The sequence below is a fragment of the Leucopleurus acutus genome (assembly GCF_964270905.1).
Source record: "Leucopleurus acutus genome assembly, chromosome: 19".
Taxonomy (NCBI): Eukaryota; Metazoa; Chordata; class Mammalia; order Artiodactyla; family Delphinidae; genus Leucopleurus; species Leucopleurus acutus.
In genome coordinates, this window is record NC_139161.1 from 54932399 (window position 1) to 54959249 (window position 26851).

Here is a 26851-nt window from a genome sequence, read left to right on the forward strand (position 1 = left end):
TATTCATTTATTTATTTGTTTATTTATTTATTTTTTTGCTGTGCTGTGTGGCTTGCGGGATCTTAGTTCCCCGACCGGGGATCCATCCCCGGACCTCAGCAGTGAAAGTGTGGAGTCCTAACCACTGGACTGCCAGGGAATTCCTGATGGACTAATAAAAATTTAATGCTTTATTAAGACAGCTGATCTCAAACAATGTGAACCAGTGGACTATATTACTCTTTAAAGCAAGCTTTTGAGGATAATAATTAAATATATGTTTTGTACTTAAAGCAAGATTTTTTAAATTGAAGCATATTTGGTTTACAATGTGTTAATTTCAGGTGTACAGCAAGTGATTCAGTTATTTATATATGTCTGAATCTTTTTCAGATTCTTTTCCCTTATAGGTTATTATAAAATATTATTCTAAAATATTGAGTATAGCTCCCTGTGTGTCCCTTGTTGGTAAAGCAAGATTTTCGTAAAAATAAGAATTTATTTGGTATCCGTTTCAGAAATCCCTAATATCAACTTATCCTCATTCCTAGCGTCAGGCAAACCCTCTTGGGACTCGAGGCTTCAGATCAGCCCAACTTCAACAATATTTGCAGCTCATATGAGGGTTTCTGGCTATGAACTTTTAGAGGTTCTTTCATGCAATGGCTGCCTTTCAAAAGTAGTTATGAAGACACCAGCTAGACCTTAGCTCTTCTCCCCCAGCTTATCTTTTCTCTCTTTGAAGAGACAGAAGAGGAAGCGTGAAGAGGGAAAACCTACTTAGAAAGAGATGTCCTTTTCACATTGAGTGTTGAAAATAAATCCAAGGATCATAACCAAGACCTGTCTCATTAACAGATGACACAGTTCGCATTGTTTGGACTGTGCTTTTGTTCTCTATTCCATTGAAGTCTTTCCAATAAGGACCTCTTTCTACTGAGTCGCACGCAATAATGCTTTACAAGTAGGCTTCTAGAAGCTTCTTGGCCTTATCAAGTTCCCAGACAGGCCATGAGATCACAGATTGCCTCAGATTTCCTGTCTCCAGAGCCGTTTTCCTAAACAACTTGTATCCTTTGCTTGAACAGAATTTCTCAAAGAATATTTTAAACAGTCTCTCAACAGATGCTTGCACTGGATTCATCTCAGATATTGGTGCTGAGCACTCCCTGAACCTCTAAAAACCAAACCAAACAAACAAAACAAAACCCGATGGTAAGTTTTCTAAGAGCCACCAAGCAGGCGCGTTAGAGAACCAGCAGGGACAGTGTGTACAGACATGCTCTAGAGCAGAGCAGAGAAGTCAGAGAGATTCAAAAAGAAGAGGAAAGAAAGGAGAGAAGCAGCATCCTGTTTGCTCCGGTTGGATTTGCTGCCACTGCTCAAGGGCTGCCGCTCCCCCGTTTTCATTTCTGAAAATTTATTCCTGCCGTTGTCTCTGGGAGGATTCGAGTCTGCAGAGGGAATCTGACAAAACATCGAAAAGTGTAGCTGGATAAAAATGCTGAAAGATCACACTGCAGAGGCAGGCAGATGTCTCCTGTGTGGGCCAGGGATATAGATGGGCCTGAAAGAGGAAAGAGAGCGTCTTCTCAGTGCTTGAGCAAGACGTCGAAGGTCTAACCTGGGGCTTGGCCACCCACTAAGAGTCAGGCCGATGCTAATTACATGAACTAGGATGTTCTCATGTGGTGTGTGCGCCTGCTTGGAACACGGGATGCTTTGATATTCGCTTACAGCGTGCTTCTGTGGGTCTGCTTTAATTCTCCATACGGTTACTTACTGGTTGGAGAGCTGTAAAGAGCTACGATCTTGAAGTATTTGAAAAGAATCTGCATGCTTTTCCGCCTGAACCATATGATGAGGTCACACTTGTGCCATCTGGTCACAGGGCCCCAAAACTCCTAAACAAGAGACTGGACCCTACTTCTTGGGTTATGAAACCAGCAGCCATTAAAATCATGTGATAGCAACTTGTGGCAGAGCGGGGCAGAAAAATCACTATCTGAGAAAAACTAGTTGTTTTTCTTTTTTCCCTCTATAGATTAATATGGTCCAGAATTATAAAGAAAGTGTTCTGGAGGAGGCTGGCTGAACTCACAGATTACAGATGAGATCTATCTGTGTCTTTTAGAAACCAGACAGTTAGTTCTCTGGGTAGTGGGCTTGTAGGCAGTTTTATTTGAGTTTAGTTGTTTTTCTGTAATTTCTCACGTTTTGTACAACATCAATTACTGCTGTAATCTGAAGTTTTTAATCTCCTTTTTCAGAGAAAAGAGGTTAGGAATGGTTTGGCTCTCTGGCTTTTAGATCACCACACTGAAAAGTAACTCCTACACGTTCCAAAACCCTGGAACAGAGGTGGAGGGTCCCCTCATGTCTAACACACACAGGAGCAGCGGGGTTTAGTTGCTGCTGTCTTATTTGACTTTTGTTGTTCATCTATCTTTCACCTTGTCTCAGAAGGAATTAAAGGAGCCTTGCCAAGGCAAAAGAGGACTTCTTAAAAGACGAGAAAGTAATACGAAAGGAGAGACAAAGTAAGGCAGGAATTAAGCTAAACTGTACTGCACCATCATTTACTCGCCTGCGTATCTGATACGGCCGTTCTAAGAGCCAGCCAGAGAAATGGAATCTTTTCGAGTATACAATTCATAGTGTCTAAAAGAAGAAAACAGCTCATCAGCTGAAAGCTGTCTACATCTTGGTATGAAGATCAGCCATCATTGTCCCAGTGGTTTTCTTAAAGGGGATGATGTAACCAACCAGGTTATCCTGAACAATGAGGTTCACAGGGCTGGTTCACAAACCAGCCCTCAACAGACTTCAGAGTGAATGTCAGCGAAAAATGGTGACAACGGTACACGGTGCTGTGAGCTCCCTGCTCTCTGCTGATTTGATTGGCCCCGATATGGTTCACGTATCAGGTTGAGTCAGTGGCCTATATTTCCTGCTTACAATTCTCCCTGGCTACCGTCTCTTTCAACCAAACTATTGATAAATGTTGCATGGTAGAGATGGAGACTGTGCTCTTGGGCAAAGCAAACACCCTGCATTGTGTAACAGATGATGAATCTGAGAGCAGTTCCCATCTGCTTGTGAAAATGAAGAAGCCTGGCAAGAATGCCTGCCTGCTTCTCAGAAAGACTTGAGTCAAAGATGCTGCAGACTATCCCCACGGACACCACTCTTTTCCACCTGCTCCGCGTGAGTACAGGTGGGCGACCAGAGCATCACACTTGCACCCCACAGAGGAGGGATAAAACCACTTTGGTTTTTGGAGCATGTTTGGCCGTATGCCCACCCCAGGCAAATAAAACTCTCAATACAGACTTTCTAGTTTGAACACTGCCACATCATGACACCTTCAGGGATAAACTGCATGCAAAATGAGTAAGGTAACTTGTATGAGATTTTGTGCAAACTGGAGAAAAGTTAGGGACTAGCTACCCAAAATAATAACTTCGGCTGTCTAAAAGGTGAGCTATGTCAGGGATTGACAAACATTTTTTTCTGTAAAGGGCCAAAGTAAATATTTCAGGCTTTGCAGGATATACGGTCTCTCTCTTAACTAGTCAGGTCTACTGTTCTAGCATGAAAGAGTCATAGGTGCTATGTAAACAAGTGGTGCAGCTGGGTTCCAATAAAACTTTGTTTCCAACACTGGTGGAAGGTCGGATTTGGCCCACAAACCATAGTTTGCTAACCTTGGGTCTAGGTCATTCTTTCTAGCAGTAATTACCCAGAAAGACCAATTTTCTCATCAGGTTATTCCTAATTTAATAATCTAATAAAACGAACAATATAAAAAATTCATTCAGTAGGAAAAGAATGACTATCCTTCTCATCTCAATATGTGTAAAAATGCATGTGTACAAGTCATCCAACTATAGACCCAGAGCAATAACAAACAAGACAGAATTCAAACCGACTGACTCAGCCGGAGAGTCTCCCCAGCTCCTACAGTAATACTGCAGTGCAGTTTTTTTGTGGAACTCCTACAGCGTAACCCTTACCTGATACCTGCCCATGTGCCCGTCAAATCCATATGGGGTCTATTAGTTTGGGGTATGGATTTCCTCACAGAACCGGAAGACACATTCCAGAGATCTTTATGGAATAGTGAAACCCAAACCCATGGTTGATCAAGTGAGAAGCGAATTCTTTGGGCAAAATGTCCAGGAGACGAATACGTCTGTAACGTGGGTGGTAAAGGGTTGCCCTTTTGGAAGACGGGATTCACTTTCCACCTGAGATCCAGGCAGGTAGCATCTCACCTAGAGAGCTTGTTAAGATCAAGAAGCTAGTGAGGAGTGAATCCCATCATGTAAGATGGTCCTGGAGCAGCCCTGGAGGTACGCACCTTTCTGGAAGGCTCCAGTCTAGCTTGTTTTTAAAACTTAGCTGTATAATGAGGAATTGTTGCCGGACTCTACATAAAAAGGAGCCTGAGGTATGGCATCAGGGTAGTTGCCTCGATTTAGAGATGCAGGTGGGCGCCCCCTGGTGTCATTTGGAATGTGAGAGTCCACAGGTTACCTTAAACACCCCTGAATCAGACCACTTTGTCTGATCCAGTTGCCAAATCTATCGGCAAGCCCCTTCCCTGTAGGTTTATTTGCAACTATGTGTTTGCTGGCTCATCAGTTTTCTTTTCAAAGATGAAGAACTTTAACACAAACTTTAAGAATTATAAAGTTCCAGGGAGATACTTCCAAATTTTGGTTTTTGGGTAAGTTACAACCTCCCTAAGTTGTTTTTGGCTATTTGATCGTATTTACCAATCTAGGCACTTATAGCCACTGTACCTTGAAAAATATGAAATAATTACAAATAAATGTTATTATTTTTAAATTTACATAAACAATAACGTCCTACTGTATAGCACAGGGAACTATATTCAATATCCCGTGATACACCATAATGGAAAAGAATATGAAAAAGAATATATATATATATATATAGACAGACATATATATATATATATATATATATAAAACTGAATCACTTTGCCACACAGCAGAAATCAACACAACATTGTAAATCAACTATACGTCAATAAAATTTTAAAAATTAATAAAAATAAAATTTATAGGATCTATATAAAGAAGACAACATATATTTACTTAGGTACATAATAAAGGATTTAAATAAATGGGGGATATATACCGTGTCCCTAAATGGGAAAAATTTCAGTTATCTTCAAATTAATCTATAAATGTCATATAATTCCAAACAAACATCTAAATTTGTTAATTTCACAACATAATAGTAAAATACCTCTGGAAGCATAAGTGCTTGAGACTAATATGTACATACACACATGAAAAATACAGGTGGATAGCTGCACTGTTAGATGTTTAGATGTTTAAAGGTAACATGAAAACGTAATGATTAGAACAGTGTGAAAGTGGTAGCAAAAAGACAGAATAAGCAGCATGGAATTTCACGTGTAATGGATTGTGATCAACATGGAAAGCACTGGGCTTCCCTGGTGGCGCAGTGGTTGAGAGTCCGCCTGCTGATGCAGGGGACGTGGGTTCGTGCCCCGGTCTGGGAAGATCCCACATGCCGCAGAGCGGCTGGGCCCGTGAGCCATGGCCGCTGAGCCTGCGCGTCCGGAGCCTGTGCTCCGCAACGGGAAAGTCCACAACAGTGAGAGGCCCGCGTACCGCAAGAAAACAAAAAAAAAAAACATGGAAAGCACTGAAACACAGACATTTAGAGGAAATTAGTGCTCACTCAATAATAAAGACCATGCAGCCTGCAGGAGGCCAGCTTCACCCGATGACCTAGCCTAGCTCCCCACTTTCTTTTATTTTTTATAAATTTATTTATTTATTTATTTTTGGCTGCATTGGGTCTTCGTCGCTACACACGGGCTTTCTCTAGTTGTGGCAAGCAGGGGCTACTCTTCATTGAGGTGCACAGGCTTCTCATTGCGGTGGCTTCTCTTGTTGCGGACCACAGGCTCTAGGTGTGGGGGCTTCAGTAGTTGTGGCATGTGGGCTCAGTAGTTGTGAAACGCAGGCTTAGTTGCTCCATGGCATGTGGGATCTTCCCGGACCAGGGCTCGAACCTGTGTACCCTGCATTGGCAGGCGGATTCTTAACCACTGTGCCACCAGGGAAGTCCCACCATTTTTTTTTCTTTTATATTCAACTGCTGCTTAATATTTTACAAGACAGATTCCTAGTCAAACTCTTGATTTCCCTAGTTGCTCCTCTATTATCAAAATAGCCTCAAAACTATTGAATGTTTTCTGGATGTAAGTTTGCAGACAGTTGGCCCTGCAGAGCTCTCACTGGGCAACCTTTCCTTACTATCGTTCATCTAAACAGCCTGTGCGCTCACCCACCAAATATGCGGGTTTCCTCGATGGATAATTATTTGGTATAGGATTAAGATGGATTTGTATGAAAGTGAAGAAAGGCTGCGCTGGACTTAATAGTTAACCACTCTAAATTAAATTCTTATCTCGTGACCTAACACAATAAATTCCAGGTATATTGAAGACTAAAATACCACAAGTGAAACCATAAAAGAATAAAAAAACAATATTTGTGCCATCTGGGAATGGGAATGGTCTCTTTGAACAGATCCCCACACTAGGCCCAGGGTCTGTGCCCCAGAGTTGCCTTTTGAATTATAAATTAATAAATTGCCAAAGAGACAAAACATAGAGGAAAATACAGATAAGTCTGACTACGTTTGAATTTAAGATATTTATAAGTCAAAAAATTAAAAGACAAATAATTTTGAAAGATTGGGAAAAATGTTTTGATGTGAGAGCAATATACTGTCTATGTAGAATTCTTTAAGAACATTTTTAAAGGATAAAAATAAGATGATCAGGCACTTCCCTGGTGGTCCAGTGGTTAAGACTCTGTGCTTCCAATGCAGGGGGCATAGGTTCGATTCCTGGTGGGGGAATTAAGATCCCACGTGCCACGTGGCAAGACAAAAAAAAAAAAGATCATCACCCCAATGGGTGAGAAATGAGCAAAAGAAACTATTAAACATAGTCGAACATATGTCAAAGATATTTCCACTATGAAACATAGGGGAAATTTAAAAACTGATTAATCTCACTGCCTTTCAGCTTGACAGTAACTACTCTCCCCAAATAGAAAAAGATAATACCCATGATATACAGAGTGAGGGGAAACTGGCAAGCAAAAGACGTATGACTCAGCACAACATATCTGACAAGAAATTAAACCAAAATCTTTAAAATTACATTCCCTCTAACCTAGAAATTCTGATTCTAGACATTTTTCCCAAGGAAAACAATTAAGACCTGCACAGAGTTGTGTAGAGATATAAAGTATTGTTTATAACACCACTGAAATGGAAACAACTTAAATATATAACAATAGGAAACTGGTGAAACAAACCAACCACCACCACGTATCAGATTATGATGCTTGTCTATATGGCTGAATACTAAGGCACTATTTACAATCAATGTAGAGGAATTCATTATTGACTTTGAAAAGTATCCACAGCGTTTTGTCACTGAAAAGTTACATCACAAAACAGTTTGTTCAGCATTATCCCTTTTTAGGTGGAAAAAATTAGACATCTGTTTTTAGTTCATTGTTATTTTCTAGTTTTTCAACAATGACATGTGTTAATTATATAGTTTTTAAAAATTAAAGCCAGTAACAGCTAGAGTTGTTTTCAGAGGGGAGATAGAGATATTCCCAGAGTCTTCCAGGAGCCCAGGAAAGGGGCACAAAAGTGGGATGCTTCCTCCATGGCTCCTGTGCTTTATCACACCTGATGGAAGGTCCCAGAATGCCACTGTATCGAGTAGCATCACTGGTGTGTCTGTTGTCAAGGCTAGTCATTTATTTAAGATGTTCTTCACAGAAGACTCTCCCTACTCATAAAGAAAAGGAGGAGTGTGCGCATTTTTCACAAACAAAGCAAGGAAATGTTTCCTAGCAAGGGAGCTGACCTCTGTGATGACAGTAGACATCTCTCAACCTAACAGGCAAACGTGCCTCACAGTGGAATTGTACAGCAAATGGTGAATTTATTAATCGTCCTTTCTTCCCCACTGGGGATATCAGCAGATGTCTGTTATGTTACTGTACTATTCATATGGCCAGGAGACCAATAAGGTCTGCTCAGGTGTGTTAGTAACTGATCTGAGTAGGATGTGCCTGTGACAGGATCAGCTGTGATGTATCGGGAACAAAGCAGCAGCTCAGACCCGGTTCATGAGGGTTGAGATTTATCAGATTCAGCAGATTCGTCTGGGTTCATCAGCCTGTGCCCTGGCCAACAGCCATGGCCTATTGGTCACGTAACTGGCAAGTTACCTCTCTGTGCCTCAGTTTTCTCATCTATAAAATGGGCATAATACAAGTTCCTACCTCCTAGGAGTTACAGTAGAGATTAAATAGAGTAATATAGGTAAAGAACCTAGACAGTCCCTACAGTTTACTGAGTCCTTTACATTTATGACATTGGCACTCATCCATGGCTCCAGACATCCGTGCCCTTCCCCATCCTAGCAAGGCTTTTTATTTCATTTTATTCCAGCCTCTGGAGTCTTCCCTCCCCCAGCCCCACATGTATCCCAATTCTCAGCACAGAATGATTTCCAAGGTCTCCCCTGAGTATTACCCAAGGGAGCTCCATGTCCTTCTCCACTGGGTGCACAGATACCTGAAAATAGTTGTGTTGGTACCAGTGAAGGTGGTCTTTCTGGAGGAGGTAGGAGCAGGACACAGCATCTCTCCACCTCTCGCCATCCTCACATTTTATTTAGAGCCCCAAACAGAGACCTCCTCAGGGATCTAAGACTGTGGGTAGGGACAGTGGCTTGGGTTGTGGACGTCATCAAAGTTGAGCTCTGTCTGTTAGCCTGTCTGCCTGAGACAAGTGCTGAAGCCAACAAGCAGGAACAAGTCCTCCAAGGAAGAGATGTAATGGAGTATTTATTACCAGCTCTCTTTACATCTTCTGCCTGGCCCTTTGCTCATTAAAGACCATACATTATAGAGACCTCCATCTGGAAGTAACCTCAGGTTGATTCAGCTCCCATTACCTCCCACTTGCATTTCTGCAGTCTTAGTCCCTTGGCTACAACAAATTACCATTGACTGAGTGGCTTATAAACAACAAAGATTTATCTCTCACAGTTCCAGAGGCTGGGAGTCTGAGATCAGGGTGCCAGCATAGTCGGGTTCTGGGAAGAGCCCTCTTCTGGGTTGAAGCCTGCCAACTTCCTTTTGTGCCCTCATCTGGCTGAAAAAGGGCTGGAGAGCTCTGTGGGGTCGCTTCAACAAGGACACTAATCCCATTCATGAGGGCCCCACCCTCATGACCTAATTACCTTTCAAAGGCCCTACCTCTAAACACCATCACACTGGGGGTTAGGATTTCAACACATGCATTTTGAGGGGATGCAAACATTCAGTCCATAACACCTACAAACTAATTTCCCTTCCCCATTTTAGTCCTTCCCATTTACCAATCCTTAGGAAATAGGCCTTTGTTATATCACCCTCCTGTTTGGGGGCCATCAGGATGAAGTCAGTCTTCAACCTGCCATTAAAAACTGCCATAACCTAGTTTCATCCTACCTACCTTTATTGCTACCTTCCCCACACACACCCTCTAGCTAATCCTAACCCCCTCTCCTGCAAGCTCCACCCTCACTCTTTATTCTTGGCTTTCCTTTGCAGGAAAGAAGTGCCTTCCTCTGGTTTCCCATCCCCCAGTCCAAAATCAAGTCTCTTTTGTAGCCTTGCTCAAGATTTACCTTCTTTATGAAGCCTTCCCTCTACAAAAAATTTCAAAATATTTTATGTCCCCTCTGCAATTATATATTCATGTATTTATTATTTCATTCAAAAATATTCCTTGAACACCTATCGTGTGCAAGTAGGATTGTGTCAGATCCACCCTCCTATCTCCCCCAAGTGCCCAGCATAACGGACTTATTTATTCATCCAGTAGACGCTTATTGAGGGAAAGCACTATGTTAAACAACTTGGGAAATACAAAGATGAATCCTCTATCACTCCCCATCAAGGCACTTACAATGTGATAGAAGAGACAAGGTATGCATCCATATGTTTATAACACAAAGTAGAGAGTGGCAAGTGCTCCCAACAAATTATAAAGCACAAGGGAGTTCCCAGTGAGGAGAGATCACCTGCAGCTGAAAGACTGGAGAAGGCTGCAGTGGAAGAAGTGGTCTTTTGGCTGGCCTTGAAGGATGGATAAGAAGTGAGCCAGTAGCCAAGGGGGTAGAGACGTTCCAGGAATGCAGGAAATCATTCCGTTGCATGTAGATGGAACTCCATGGAGAGGCCAGCAAGATGCTATATGCTGGGACTATTCTAAGAAGGTCGTGGGCAGGGAAGCAGGCCTGGCAGGGCAGGGGACCTCCAGCATGCTTGCTATTCCAGATCCTATTATCAGAGCTCTGCATGACGGTCCCCAAAAGGAGAGCACTCACTGCCTGAACTTCTGGCCACCTATGTCCTTAGCAGTCTGGCCACCTTCTGCTAAGCTGAGTGCACTGATTTGATGATGGTTTTTAGGTGAAGGAACAGAAGGGCTGCAATGAGAAGCCCGAAGATTGTCGTCAATGGGGAAATGCAAGGACGATGATGCAAGCCCATTGCTCCAGGCTGAGTTGGGGACCGCTTCATAGAGCCGTGCGGGGTGGGTGTAAGAACGGGTCCTGTAGGTTAGAAATTATTTGAGACGTTCTCCAAGTATCAGCCACTTATTACCAGTTTGCAAAGAAGAGACTCTGGATCCCCCTAGAAACTCTGTCCAGCTCTGCAGTTGATGCTACAGATGAGTCTCTATTTGCACATTCTAGCAAGATAGCAGCACCGTGTAGAGTTCAAGAGCACTGTGTTTGGATTCTGTAGATGTGAGTTTGAATCTGGATTCAGCCACTTATATTCTATGTGACCTTGGGCAACTCAGTGCCATTGATAAAATGTGAACGACCTGATAGAATTACTGTGAGGTTTCAATGACATGATACTTGTCAATTACTTAGCACAGTAAGTGCCTGACACGACAAATAGTGTCAGGAACTGATAGGAAAAAAGATGATTGTCTTTGCCCAATACAGTAAGACTCCATTTATACTGGCAATTATAACAATGCATCTGGTTTCTTGGTCCAGGCATGAGGCTTAGCATGTCCTCCAGTTGGTATTGTAACGTAAAGAACAGATGTGCAGATTAACAATGGACCCAGATAACAAAAAAATTGCACTTCTTAAAGGGAAATACGGTACTGTGTCAGGTACACTCACAGCTCATAAGAGTTACAGGATAGCTGCAGACCCTCTGGTGGCCTACTTTTTATTCGGGATATTTCAGGGTTTCCCCACCGACTACATGCCTCTAAATATTAATCATCCCTCTGTTCTAGTTACTTCAACTGGAGTTGCTTTTTGCAATATCGAGCTACTTTGTGTCCCCCAGTAGATGTGCTGGGTGCCTAGATCCAGCTCAGGAAATTGTAGGATGGGACGCCTATGGGTGGGGGTGAGAAGAATCTGGAATTTGCCATCGAGTCTCACAATAATCACACTTCTGAGGGACTATCATATGCCTTAAACCCCCTGAGGGAGCCCACCTGACGGGCCAGTTTGGCCCAGTGTCAGAGACCAATACCATCCCACTCTCTCCCAAAGCCACAGCATCACGTACCTGGGACTCGTCCCCTCCCCCGCTCCAGGTAATCCCAGGGCATTCCAAGGCTGACTTTCCATGGGTAGGATTTAAATAGCTCTCAGGAATATGCTCAAGTTGTTACTACCCGGTGGATGACTAGTCCCCTGGAGTCGAGGGGACGGTAAATACTCCTGTGGTGATGACAGCAGTCGCGATCAGAGCAAACACTGTTCGGGTGCCTCCAGGTCCAGATGAGCCGAAGCTCTCCTGGAGAAGCAGATCCCAGCGGGTGGCAAGCAGCTCTCCCAGGGAGCCCTAAGTTTGTCTTTTTAAGGGAATCTGGCAGAAGACACATTGTTTTCCTCTGTGGGACTGACAACCCATGTGAGGCCGTTTTCTTCAGGTAGCATCGAAAATGACAGTCCTTGCCAGAAGTGGGGAAGCAGAGCAGGCCCACTAGGGAGAGGCTGACATGAAGCCAGACTCTCAGGGGTGGGACCCCGGGGACCCGTCGTCAAAGCCTCTGAAGAGGAGACCAAGGCAGAGGAGAGAGAATGGCTGGAAGCACAGAGATGGGTGACCTCACAGTGTCATTGGCAACCAACCAGTCATCTTGGGAGGAATCCCACCTTCCGACACCATGACTCACAGGCCTGCCTCTCTGCATCGACCTTTTCAAGGCCCGAAGATGAAAGGCATTGTGCTGGCATGCATTAGAATGGCAACTAATCCTCAAGAAGAAGTGTGAAATGTGGGTTGGATTTGAGGTGGGGAAGGAGGGGGGCCTTATACCTCCACACACACTCATACTCAGACACATACGAAATATTACAACCCACACACTTGGCTACAGGCCCAGAAAAATCTGCCACTCTGAGCTGAAGAAGAGGGAGAGAACGAGAAGAGAAAGGAGGATGGGCAATCGAATGTCATTGCCATGGCCTCTTGCCCATCCTCCACTGCCTCAAGAGTTGATTCATTGACTCATTCATTCATCAACAAATTGTACAAGTGCCCCGAGGGGCCCAGCCCAGGGAGGATGGTGTTAAGGTAAACACAGAAGAAGTACAATCATTCTCCACCTCCAGCAATGTTCAATGTATTCATAGCTGGGGAGAAGTGCCCTACATGCCGAAGTATTTAATCATCTTGGAAAGAGTGAATGAATGAGACAGAGACGTAAAAAAGCAAAATGATATACAGGTAGGCACCAAAAGCAAATGGGGGCAGACATAAAGGCTCCAGTTATCAGAAGGGCAGGGAACATCACTGTGCATTGGAGGACCTGAGGACGACTTCGTGGAGATGAAACTGGAGTATTATCACCAAAGACTGGAAGGGTTTGGAGGAAGAGAGGAGGGAAGGAGTGGTTTAGGTGGAAGATGTTTTTGAGCAAAGCGCTGAGGTGGTGATGGGGGTTGGGAACAGCGGAGGGAAAACCAGTCGTTAGAAGTCACTGTTGTGTTGAGGGAGATGAAATAGGCCTAAATCATACGAAAATGCAGTGACATCTGCCACATTTCTCAAAGTGTGGTCCAGATTCCAGCTGCAGATGTATCACCCAGGACGCTTTCAAAAATACTAATTCCTGGGCTTCCCCGGTGGCGCAGTGGTTGAGAGTCCGCCTGCCGATGAGGGGGACGCGGGTTCGTGCCCCGGTCCGGGAGGATCCCACATGCTACGCCGGAGTGGCTGGGCCCGTGAGCCATGGCCGCTGAGCCTGCGCGTCCGGAGCCTGTGCATCGCAACGGGAGAGGCCACTACAGTGAGAGGCCCGCGTACCGGGAAAAAAAAAAAAAAAAAAAAAAAAAACTAATTTCCTGGGGCCTGTCTAGGGTCACCTAACACATAATTCATGGGATGGGGGAAGGGCTCAATTTTTTTAAATGAATTCCTCAGGTCATTCTTAGGTATAGTAGTTCAAAAGTCTTTGGTGTTAGGCATCTAAGCTTTAACCTATTGGTAGTTTGTAATACTTACAGGCTAAAGGCCAGGGTGAAATTGGTATTTAAGAAAGCCTATTCTATACTACTCAGCCATAAAAAAGAAGAAAATTCTGCCATTTGCAGCAATATGGATGGACTCGGAGAGCATTATGCTATGTGACATAAGTCAGACAGAGAAAGATAAATACTGTATGATATCACTTGTATGTGGAACCTAAAAAATACAACAAACTAGTGAAGATAACATAAAAGAAGCAGACTCACAGATACAGAGAACAAGCTACTGGTTACCAGTGGGGAGGTGGGGAGGGGCAAGATAGGGGTGAGGGAGTGGGGGGTACAAACTATTGGGTGTAAGATAGACTCAAGGCTGCATTGCACAACACGGGGGATACGGCCAATATGTTGTAATAACTGTAAATGGAAAGTAACCTTTAAAAATTGTGTAAAAGTAATTCTTTAAAGAAGACTATTCTAGCAGGAGTGCACAAGGTGGACCCAAAGGGGCAAAGACTAGAGGCAGGGAGGAAATTCAGAGGCTATCATAGCAATGCCAGTGTGTGCTGGTGAGACCAGAGACTTGAGAATCTATAACCAACATGCAGACTACCTCTTTGTTTTGTACTCTCAGGAACCCATGAATCGCATCATTGTTGATGTCTTTGGGTATTATTTGTTCCCTGTAACCTTTCTCTGACTCACTCAACGGAAACTGCTTTTGCTACATCTATCACTGAATTCACACCAGGAATGTCCACCACCAACCAAATCACTCTTTCTCTTTCACCCTCTCCCCCTTCCAACCATGCACATAAGCAAACACGCAGACACAGAACTGCATGCACACACATGTAAGCACACAGTTTATTTGCTCCACAGAGAAAACGAGCCACTTCCCTTAGCAGTTAAACCAGACACCACTATGAGGAAACTCACTGCCGGATCCAACAATGTCCACAGCTGCAGAGGCCGGGGGGTGGGGGGCTGCAGAATCTTCCAATTCTAAGAGACCTGCTCACCACGGATGGTCTACACAGATGCTCTAGGTGTGTGGGCCCCACCTTACTTCTCTGCTTCCTTCAAGCAGCCTTGGAGCTCCAATGGAGATCGTTTTGTCACTTTATAGTCTTGTCAGCATATCGATCCATGAATCCTGAGCGCTAATTAATTATATTATCCAGCTCAATCCATCAGGAGGCTGATGGCCCTGACTAGGCACTGTGCCAAGGCCCAGGACTCCCTGAAGGAAAGGGGTAGGGGAGAGTGGGAATTGAGGGAGTGGAGATGTGATCCACTGATTAGTCCAAGGAGAGACCAAATCCGACACACTGCATGCACATCGCGGTAGAGAGGAGCTCCAGGCAAATTCCTGGGATTGTTAGCCTCCCAACTCTTCGTAGGGCGCAAATTCTGCTTTTGACTCTCCCACATCAATACCTAGCTGCTGGGCTTCCCTGGTGGCACAGTGGTTAAGAATCCACCTGCCAATGCAGGGGACACAGGTTTGAGCCCTGGTCTGGGAAGATCCCACATGCCGCGGAGCAACTAGGCCCATGCGCCACAACTACTGAGCCCACATCCCCCAACGACTGAAGCCCGCGCACCTACAGCCCATGCTCCGCAACAAGAGAAGCCATGGCGATGAGAAGCCTGTGCACCACAACAAAGAGTAGCCCCTGCTCGCTGCAACTAGAAAAAGCTCGCACACAGCAACGAAGACCCAACACAGCCAAAAAAAAAAAGACCAAAAAAAAAAAACCTAGCTGCTCACTCACCCCAAAACTCCATTACCTAGAACACCATCTGCCCAAACCCCCATAGAACATCTTCGGGATGTAGTAGAGTAGCATTTGTCAGGAAGAGTTAGCACGTCTGCGTTGGATGGTTTTTCCATTTGATCCTCCATATTGACTCCCCACCCGACTCAGTCTCCTAGGTGCTGACCTTTATGGACTGCTTCATTGGAATAGTTTGTTCTATGGGTATTAGTTGGGTTTGGTAAACAGCGAATCCTGGCAAGAGATCAAAGGGATGGAGGAGAGTGAAGTTGGGAGACTTATTTCCTAGGCTACCTCCTGGTACATTCACGGGGGACCGGCTTTGTCCCTCATCTAAAGGTCAGGGGGCCCTGTCTACACAGCTCTCTCCCACGTTGGGCTGCAGAAGCCACTCCCTTCCTTTACCAGCCAGAGCAGGTTTGAATGAAGCCCCCAACTCTTACTGGTCCCAGGGTACTGTTCTACCCTTTATGGGTTTCCTAAATCCTGCTCACACCTTTGAAAATAATTCCTTTATTAGAGTCCCCTTAAAATACCCAATTGGATGTATATCTGTTTCCTGTCTGCACCCTGACCGTTAGGTTTAAAAAAATGGTCAAATAACTAATGAAATGGGTTATTCATGGCTAGACTTCTTGGAGCTTTTAACGTGCATGGTGAATATCCACGAGGAAGGATAAGATCCAACACTTATTTGACCCAGTACCACCCCCCATTCTCCCTCCACCCCCAGAATTCAAAGCATTTCAGGGAAGCCAGGTGTACGCTACAGCCACGTGCAGCTAGCAAAGAGGGGCAGAGCCACCAGAAAATGCACAGTTCTTTGGAACCCCTGCTGGAGAACACAAGGGAGTCTTTGTAAATAGCACACAAGCTCTGGCCCATGATGCACCATGAAAGAATACAAGTAAGACCTAGTCCTTTGTCTGCCACCAACTCTGTGATCTTGGGCAGGTCACTTCACTTCTTAGGGCCTCTTTTCTCACCTTTAAGATGAGATACTGAGCTTGATCCGTTGATTGTAAACTTGCAAACACTGGAACTGTCTCTCCAAATGAAATCTTACGTAGAAGCCCAACACAGAAGACAGATGGAAACCAAGCTGCTCTGGGTGAGGCCAGGGTCGGGGCAACCAGTATAAAACATCACCCACCAGACTCTATCTCTTATACGGTAGCCCTTGAGGCAATTCCAAGGAACCTTCAGGACTGCATGGAGCCAGTCTTAGAAACACTGTTCTACAGGGACCCACAAGTACCTGCTTTGATGTGAGCCCCAGGTGGTCTTCACATGGAGTCAGTGTTGCCCCTGGCAACCAAGAAGAGATAGAGGGGACCCTTGAGCCCCCACTTACAGCAAAGCCAGTAAAAAGCCTCATGTGGAATTTTCTCTTTATTTCTGAAAATATGTCAGGTTTTAGCAAGAAGTAATTCCCTTTATCTCAGGGTAGAGGAATTTTGGAACCTATTATGCCCTCCTACGAAGTGTCTTCAATACCAAATTACTTTTCCCAGCCAATATTCTAACTATTAAAATGTGTGAATGAGTCTGGACACAGATCTCATTCTCTCTGGATACCAAATGCTCAGCCTAAAATGTATTGGGGATTTTACTGATACCAAAAGGCTTGAAAACACCTTTGAGCCACCTTGAGTCTAAGGACCCAGCCAGAGCTCCCCTTTCTTCCCTACCTCCCCCCCCAACATCTGTTTGGCTGGGCACCGAGGTCTCCAGGCTGCGAGGGAGACTCCACCAGCCTGGTGGAGAAACAGGAGCAGGGGTGTGATCAGGGAAAGTATCCTAAAACCTGGAGGAGGTAAACCGAAGCCCAGTGAGAAGGTGAGCAAATCCTCTCCCCATCAAACAGCTGCTAAACTGGACAACATTGATACAAACAGCCATTTCAGTGCTCTAAAAATTGATCAAAAAGTACCCAACCATCTGAGAAGTGTTTACGTGTGAAAAACTGCTGAACTTCAGGTAGGAGTAGTGAGAGTTTATGACATTCTTGCCTAGGACTTCTCCCAGCCTCCCCACAGATCAGTCATCACAGAGGTTCTGCTAGGATGGGGCAGGCTATGAGTACTGGCAACTGTGCTACTGTTAGGTCAGAAGGGACCCACTCGATTTGGAGTGTTGGGTGACACCCTTGCCCTCTCACCACATTAGAGGAGCATCAATATGATTAACGGCTGACTTCTCATCTGAAGCCATGGAGGCCAGAGGCAGTTGGAAATACCTATTTGAAGTGATAAGAGAAAAACTATCAGCCGAGAATTCTATACCCAGCAAGATTAACCTTCCAAAGAAAGGTGAAATAAAGACATCCTCAGATAAACAAAGACTGAGAAAATTCTCTGATAGCAGACCTGACCTATAAGAAATACTAAAGAAACTTCATGGGCTGAAAGGAAATGGGCACCAGGCAGTAATTCAAATTCACAGGAAGAAATGTAAAACACCAGAAACAATACATATGTGGTTAATGTGAGAGACTCAGCACACATATTTTTCTCATGTCTTAACTTTTTGAAAAGACTTAAAATTTTGTAAATAATTTTAATACTGTAGTATTGGGTATACATATACATAGGTAGATGATAGAAAGATAGATAGATAGATAGATAAATAGATAATATATATGGCAATTATAGTACAATAGGGGAGGGCTCATTGGAGCAACATTGGGGAAAGTTTCCATGTTCTACTGGAAATAAGTTAGTTCTAAAGAATGTAATGAGTGAAGATGCATATTGTAATCCCTAGAGCAATCACTAAGAAAATAACTTTTATTTCTATTTATTTATTTTAAAAAATTTGTTTATTTTATTTATTATTTATTTTTGGCATGTGTTGGGTCTTCGTTGCTGCGTGTGGGCTTTCTCTGGTTGTGGTGAGCGGGGTCTACTCTTCATTGTGGTGTGCATGCTTCTCATTGTGGTGGCTTCTCTTGTTGCAGAGCACAGGCCCTAGGGTGTGTGGGCTTCAGTAGTTGTGGTTTGCGGGCTCCAGAGCGCAGGCTCAGTAGTTGTGCGGGTTTAGTGGCTCCATGGTGTGTGGGATCCTCCTGGACCAGGGCTCGAACCCATGTCCCCTGCATTGGCAGGCAGATTCTTAACTATTGTTGCACCAGGGAAGCCCCAAGAAAATAACTTTTAGATATAATAAAAATGTCAAAGGGGGCTTCCCTGGTGGCGCAGTGGTTGAGAGTCCGCCTGCCGATGCAGGGGACATGGGTTCATGCCCTGGTCCAGGAGGATCCCACATGTCGCGGAGCAGCCGGGCCCGTGAGCCATGGCCACTGAGCCTGTGCCTCCAGAGCCTGTGCTCCACAATGGGAGAGGCCACAACAGTGAGAGGCCCGCGTACCGCAAAAAAAAAAAAAAAAAAAAAAGTCAAAGGAATTAAAATGGTACAATAGAGACATATCACGCTCATGGGATGAAAGAATCAATGGAGTAAACATGACAATTTTCCCCAAATAATATACAGATTTAACAGAATTCCTATCAACATCTTCTCAAGATTTTTTAAGATACAGACAATTCTAAAATTTATGTGGAAAGGGAAAAAAAAACCTAGAATAGCTAAAATAACTTTTAAAAGGAAAAATAAAGTGGGAGTGATCAGTCTACTCAATTTCAAGAAATATCATGTAGCCACAATGATCAAGACTGTCTGGTATTGGCAGAGGAATAGACATGTAGAGCAATGGAACAGAATAGAAAACCCAGAAATAGACCCACAGAAATATGTTTGACTGACTTTTTGACAAATGTGCAAAAGCAATTAAGTAGAGGAAAGAGAGCCTTTTTTTTTTTTTTTTTTTTTTTGCGGTATGCAGGCCTCTCACTGCTGTGGCCTCTCCCGTTGCAGAGCACAGGCTCCGGACGCGCAGGCTCAGCAGCCATGGCTCGTGGGCCCAGCCGCTCCGCGGCATGTGGGATCTTCCCGGACTGGGGCACGAACCTGTGTCCCCTGCATCAGCAGGCGGACTCTCAACCACTGTGCCACCAGGGAAGCCCAAGAGAGCCTTTTTAAAAGTCTCTAAAGCAACTGAACATCAGATCTGCAGACAAAAAACAAACAACAACAATAAAAAACCCTCAACCTAAGTCTCATGCCTTATACAGAAATTAACTCCAAATGGATCATGGACTTAAATGTAAACATAAAACTATAACACATGTTGAAAGAAAGGAGAAAATCTTTGGGACCTAGGGCCAGGAAATGAGTTTTTAGACTTGACACCAAAAGCACAATCCATAAAGGAAAAAAAAAAAACCTGATAAATTAGACTTCATCAAAATTTAAAGTTTTGTTCTGCAAAATACCATGTTAAAAGGATGACAAGATAGGCTTCAGCCTGGGAGAAAATATTTACCAATCATGTATCCTACAAATAACTATTATCTGGCAGATAAAAAGAATTCTCAAAAATTAACAGGAAAAATGTAAACAATCTGATTAGAAAGTAAGCAAAAGTAATCAAGAGACATTTCACTGAAGAAGATAAACAGATGAAAAATAAGCCCATGAAAACATGTTTAACAACGTTAGCCATTAGGGAAATGCAAGCAAAAGCTACAAAGATATCACTCCATAGCTATCAAGGCTAAAAGTGGCTAAAATAAAAAATATTGACAACACCAAATGCTGACAAGGATGTGGAGAAACTGGATCACTCATTCATTGCTGGTGGGAATGTAAATTGGTACAGCCACTCTGGTAAACAGTTGGGCAGATTCTTTAAAAATAAATAAATAAATAAACATGTAGCTACTAAACAATCCAGCAACTGCACTCCTAAGCATTTATCCCAGATAAGGGAAGACTTATCTGGACACAAAAAAGTTCGCATGAATGTTTATAGCAGCTCTATTCATAATATCATAAAACTGAAAACAACCCAGATGTCCTTCAACAGATGAATAAACTGTGGTATATCTACACCACAGAATATTTGCTACTCTGAAATAAAATGGAATGAACTATTGATGCATTCCTGGATGATTCTGCAGAGAATTATGCTTGATGAAAAAAATCCAGTCTCAAAGTTATATACTGTATGATTCCATTCATATAACACTCTTGAAATGACAAAATTATAGAAATGATGGATAGGTTAATGGTGACCAGGGGTTAGTAAGGGGGTGGATGGAGAAAGGAAGTGGGTGTGCCTGTAAAAAGGCAACATGAGGAATCATTTCCGCCTCCTGATGGAAATGTTCCATACCTTGACTGTATCGATGTCAATATTCTGGTTTTGATATAGTGCTATAGTTTTGCAAAATGTTACTACTGGGGAAACTGGCTAAAGGATACACAAGATATCTGTATTGTTTCTTACAGTTGCATGTGAATCTCCAATGATCTCAAATTTAAAATTTTAATTTTAGAGAAAAATACAATAAAAGCAACACTTATTTTGCTCACACATCTCTGATTTGGGCAGGGTTCAGTGGGTATAGCTCGTCTCTGATCCACTTGTGTTAGCTTGGACATCTACAAGGCTGGGGGTTGGAATCATCTGAAGTCTTTCTCACTCATACATCTGTTGACAGTTGATGCAGTCAAAGGCAGTTGACACTGGTTGTTGATGGATACCTGAGCTGGAGCTGTCAGCCCTTATAGGCAGCCTTTGCACATGGCCTGGACTTGCTTACAGTATGGTGGCTGGGATCCAAGGCTGAGTGTGTCAGAAGAGAGAGAGCTGTGGAAGGCATGCAGTGTTACTTCTGCTGCGCGATGCTCCTTGAGGCAGTCAGGAAGGACCTCTCATGGAGAAGAGACCATATCTCATGGGGGAATGGGAAGGTTTTGGGAGAGCGTGTGGGACTAGAAATATAACTGTCACCATTTTTTTGTAAAATATGATATGCCATAGTCTCTAAAGACTGACTTTCTCTCTTCCAAATCTACAAGACTGGCCATAGCTACCTAGTTTACATGGCCTAGGTCCAGCCATGCAGAGAGACCAAATCTCTCTCTTTTAATGGTTCCTAATTTCTAGAGAAGGAGCTCCAATTGGCCCATAGGTAAATTTTTGTAAAATTGTACACTCTTGTCAAGAGATAAGCATAAAACAACATGACACAGAAAGGTTACATACAAAAGGATAGGCAAAGTTTATCAGGAGAAGGCAAACAAAAAGAGAGCTGGGTTGGCAATATAAATATCAGATCAAGCCAACTTAAAGGCAAAAAAAAAGGCCTGAAATAGGACAGAAAGTGTTATTTAATGTTGAAAAAGGGTACAAGCCACAAAGAATACATAAGCACCATGAGCTTTTTCTGTGCTGAACAATGTAACTATGAAATACGTAAAACCAATTCTATAACGAATACAAAGAGAAAATGACAGGAACCCAACAGTGGTGGGAGAGCTGGAGACACCTCCCTCAGTCTTTGACAGATTAAGTAGGCAAAGAATGAGTTAGGATAGAGAGGAACTGAATAATATATTTCATGTATCTGATTTAATAGATATATGTCAACTTATACTCTATGAGAAGAAAATAATACCTTTTCTCTAATAACTCATGAAACATTCACAAAAAATTGATCATATATTGGCCCCAAAAGAAAACCTCAATAAATTCCTCAAAGCAGAAATTGTACAGGCCCTGTTTTCTGACCGCAATACAATAAAATGGCAAAAGTTCAAACCGACAAACCCAAACGCTTTGAAAGTTAACAACACTCTTCTACAGAAGTCTTGGGTCAGAGAGAAAATTAAGGCTGTAATTACAGATCATTTAGGACTTAACAGCAATAAGAACATTGCATATTGATGCTCATGGGATTGTGCCAGAGACAAATTCAGAGCGAAAGACCCGATATTGTGGACAGAAAAGAGTAAAAATAAATTAGAAAAGAAAAACAAACCGAACCAAAGAAAATTAGGAGGCAGGAATTAACAAATCTGAAAGCATAAAATCATGATTTGAAGAGGAAAATAACCCTGATGTGTAAAGAGGCAGTTGTTTGAAAAAGAAGACTAACGGGAATAAATTGCTAATCCAGAAAATACTAACACAAGACTGAGAAAAGGAATATAATTTCCTATATAGAGGCTTTTTGAGGGTATGTTACAGTTTCAAGCTAATAAAGTTTCAAATGTTCAACGGATTTAAGAAAAATAGAAATTACAAACTGAAGGTAGAATTAGAAAATGTGGATGAATCAATATGCAAGGAAAATGTTGCCAAGTATGACAGGGAAGATACATAAGGATGTGGGTTCTAGTGCCAGCCTGCCTGGATTTGTATCCCAGCTTCACCTGTTGGGCAAATTATTCAACCTCTCCAAATCTCAGTTTCCTTAATGCTAAATTGGTGATGCTAACAGCATCTGTCTCCCGAAGTTGTTGTACAGTCAGTGAAATAACAAGCCAACCCCCTACCACCCTGCAAACCGAAGGACTCCCCAAAAGATACCAGGCATTTTTATTATTGCCTTCCTTCAAACTTTCAAAGAACAGATCTTTCATATGCTCTATTAATAGTTTCAAGGCATACAGAGGGATGAACACTATGCACTTGATTTTACAAAATCATTATCTTGATACAAAAACCTGCCATGTTAGCACCAAAAAATGCAAATTTTCTTTATGAATACATAGGAATTAAATGAGATATATGCAAATGGGATCCAGTGTTGTAAGGAAAGAATAAGACATAAAAATCAAGTAAGGTATATCCTACGAATAGATGAATAGTTCAATATGAGGAAATCCATGAACCCACCTCATCACATCAGGCAATTGGCAGTGTGCTCACCAAGAAATCCTGCTTTCAGTTATTTTCTTAAAGAAATAAGACATGGACAAAGAACTGTGTTCAAGGTTGTTTGGTGTACATTTCTTGAACTTTTAAACAATCCAAATACACATTAATACACATTAATAGGTTAATAGGGGAATGTATATATATATATATATATATACACACACAAATATATATATATATATATATATATATATATATATATATATATATACAATGGACTATTCTATAGAAAAGACTATTGTGAAATCATATAAAAGACTACTTCAAAACATGAAAGTATATTCAAGACATGTTGTCCATTAAGGAAACAGATTAAAAGCAGTATATGCTTATTTACATATGTGGAAACTACACCTTTATCTGTGTGTGTGTATGTACATATAGGTGTGAACATTTAGGTTGTTTGTTTTGCTACTATAAAAATGCTACAATGAATAACCTTATGCATTTGTTATTTCGTACATATGTGAGGATCAAATCACCATATTTTTCTCCATTTTAAGCATTGTAATCTGATTCTCACTTGTGCAAAGTGAAAAATGCAAATGGTTATTCATTGCAATATTAAGTGTGAGTGTGTGTGTGTATGTAAACATACACATAGTAATGTATGGGGGAGGGAAACAAAAGAAAATATAACAAAATGTCACAATGGTTATTTTAAGATAGCTTAATTTTTCACCTCTATACTTTAAATTTTTTTCCTTAATGCCAGTATATGAAAAAAATAAAATGTTAGCGAAATATCTGAAGTAAGTTTCAAACAAAGGAAAAGCCCTGCACTTGTAAACAAAATATCTAAGTTCAAGACATTTATCCTGTTTGTAAACTCAGCTGTAAACAAAATTATAAGAATTACTTCAAATAAGATATTTAAGGAGTTTTTTGCAGTGTCTGGAAATCGGTAGGTCAATAATATAAATTCAAATGAAAATCATTGCAAAGACTAGTTTAAAAAATGTATGTGAGGGACTTCCCTGGTGGCGCAGTGGTTAAGAATCTGCCTGCCAATGCAGAGGACACGGGTTCGAGCCCTGGTCCAGGAAGATCCCACATGCTGCGGAGCAACTAAGCCTGTGCACCACAACTACTGAGCCTGTGCTCTAGAGCCCGTGAGCCACAACTACTGAGCCCATGTGCCACAACGACTGAAGCCCACGTGCCTAGAGCCCGTGATCTGCAACAAGAGAATCCACCACAATGAGAAGCCCACACACTGCAACAAAGAGTAGCTCCCACTTGCCGCAACTAGAGAAAGTCCACGTGCAGCAATGAAGACCCAACGCAGTCAAAAAATAAGATTAAATAAATAAATAAATAAATAAGTGTTTAGTACAGAGCCTGGGCCATAGCTGGTTACCAGGGATTATTAAATGAACCTGAATCATCTCCCTTTCCTGGTGACACCTAGATTCTGAAAAGGAAGATTAGAAGTATTTCTAACTGCCACCATTTAACTTGGGTTCTCTCATTTCTTGCAACTGTTTATTTGATGCTGCCATATTGTTTAAAAACAAACAAAAAATAACAATAACAACACAGAACAATGACACTGGTTTTCTCTTTGCCTCTGGAGGACAAGCCGAACAAATCTATCCTTTATTTCCCTTCCTGGATTCTCTCTTCTTGCTTAAATCCAGATCCAGGGTAGAACTGATTCAGCATTTGGCAAATAGCTTTTCCCTGGATATAACTTAATATTCTGTTTTGGGAAGGGAGAATATCTTCATGTGAGAAATGCTGGCTTACCGCCCAAACCTATACCCCACTGGATAGAGTCCATGACTATTTAAAGACTCTGGTCTGAACCAAAGGAATGATATAAATGATTCCATTGGTATGGGAAATTTTGTCTGGTAGGAGCACACAGGATGATTTGTCTTGGAAATGGCCAGAGACTAGAACTAAGAGAAATGTGAACAAAAAAATAACATTGTGGGCCTGGATTTAGGATATGGTCATAGGAAGAGGATTTGGGGATTCACTGGATGGATACGGAGGATGAAGGGAGGGAAATGGTGAATGAGGACTGAAGTTTCGCTTTCCAAGCCCATGGAACGTCAGTACCATGGACAGCGCTTGAGCATTGGGAGAACAAAATGTTGAGCTCACTTTGGGACATGATGGTTTGGGCTAAGAGCAGGAATTTCACGGGGATGGCCATAAACAGTTTAAAATCTAACCCTGCAGACCAGATGGACCTCAAGCTAGAGGTGTAGACTTGAGACCTATCAATTTGGGCAAGAAGGTGGAGCCTAAGTCTTCATGAAGACACCTGAGCCTTATGGAGCACTAGTATTTAGAGAATAAAACAGAAAAAGGGATCTAGTGAAGGAGCTTAAGAATGAGTAGCCAGAAGGTATAATGCCAAAGGTAGGAAAGATGGTTTCATCCAGGAAATGGAAGCAGACCTAGACCTAAGAGGATGGTAGAGCTGTGACCCACGGTTTAAAACTAAAGCTAAGACCTCATGCCTCCTCTTTCCTTTGCTTTAGTTGAAATTAGATGCATGCACCAACAAAACCCAAAAATACAATGTCAAATTGAAGCCATAATACAATGTTGAATTGTGCTTTAGTGGTAAGACAAACCATTCAGTTTTAGAAGCCCTCAGAATACCTTGAACTCCTGGCTTTAGCAACTATGGCTCTATTAATTTTGTGGCTTGTTCAATCAATGTGGACTTTTGCATTATTAATTAAAACCAATGCTTTTGAAATCAGGCTGTGTTATGTATAGGCAGGGCAGGGCCTAGAACCCAGGATCCCAGGCAGTGGGCAGATCACGTCAGCTTGCCACATCTCAGGATGCACCCAGATACCTGTGTATAAAGACCTGGGACAAATCAAAGTCCCATAAAGTGTAAGCACTTTAAGTTATGGCATCCTCTTCCTGGCTAACCATACCTGAACACCCTCCTCCCCAAAAAAGGATCTATTTCCCCTGCCCAGTTCTCTATCTCACATATGTGTATTTGCCAAATGTCCCCTAGTCTCCATCCTTCTCCTCCTCCACCCCAACAAAGCCTCTATTGCTGGTCAGCCAGATCCACAGATGTGGGTGGGTCATCATGGTGACAGAGGAAGCCCTGATGCAGAAGGAGAGAGACAAAAACAGCAGAGGAAGGACCCTGCCCCATTTCTAGGTAGCCAAAGGTCTGAGCTTTTAAGAAGTGCTTGCTTTGACTCAGAGAAGCATAGTAGAAGTCAAGAGAGGTGCTTCTGTGTTGGAGAGACCACGGAATTCCTGAACTCTTCTTTAAAAAAATTTTTTTCTGTGATTTTCAGGTGATCATCAGTATAACCATCCGATTTTAAGCAGCGCTACCCAGACCCCTACACATGGTGAGAGATGATTGAGAGTGTTCTGCATTCCATCCTCATTCCAGGTGGCTCCATCCTAACTACTGATGCCTATTATGGCATCAAACATGGTCACTGGCTCACTGAAGCTAAGGTGCAAGGAGCCAGGTACCCACCCTCCTCCAGGGCCACAATGCCTCTCTCTCACTTTTAGACAATTGTCCCCCTAGTGTCTGTCTCCGATATCAGAGCAATCTTCTGCCATGAAAGGGAAAGAGTAAGCCCCTTTCTTAACACATTTCACTTGCAATCTTGATCACTTCTTGCAGCCATAAATTCCATGTGTCCACAGCAAGGAGTGAACACTCTCCTTTGCCCAAGGCTACTTGTGGTG

At 42.6% G+C, this 26851-nt stretch overlaps 1 protein-coding gene across 4 annotated transcripts in view; it reads left to right on the forward strand.

Annotated features, from left to right (window-relative positions):
- The window catches only part of SHISA6 (shisa family member 6), a gene marked incomplete at both ends in the record, with an annotated part of 243352 nt that overhangs the window by 210765 nt on the left and 5736 nt on the right, over positions 1-26851 (forward strand). For 2 of the 4 annotated variants that reach the window (XM_082859871.1, XM_082859873.1), the window contains one exon: positions 26443-26499. The exons of the other annotated variants lie outside the window; for them this stretch is intronic. In XM_082859871.1, the coding sequence (XP_082715997.1) occupies positions 26443-26499 (57 nt within the window). The remainder of the gene's footprint in view (positions 1-26442; positions 26500-26851) is intronic. 4 annotated transcript variants of the gene reach the window in all.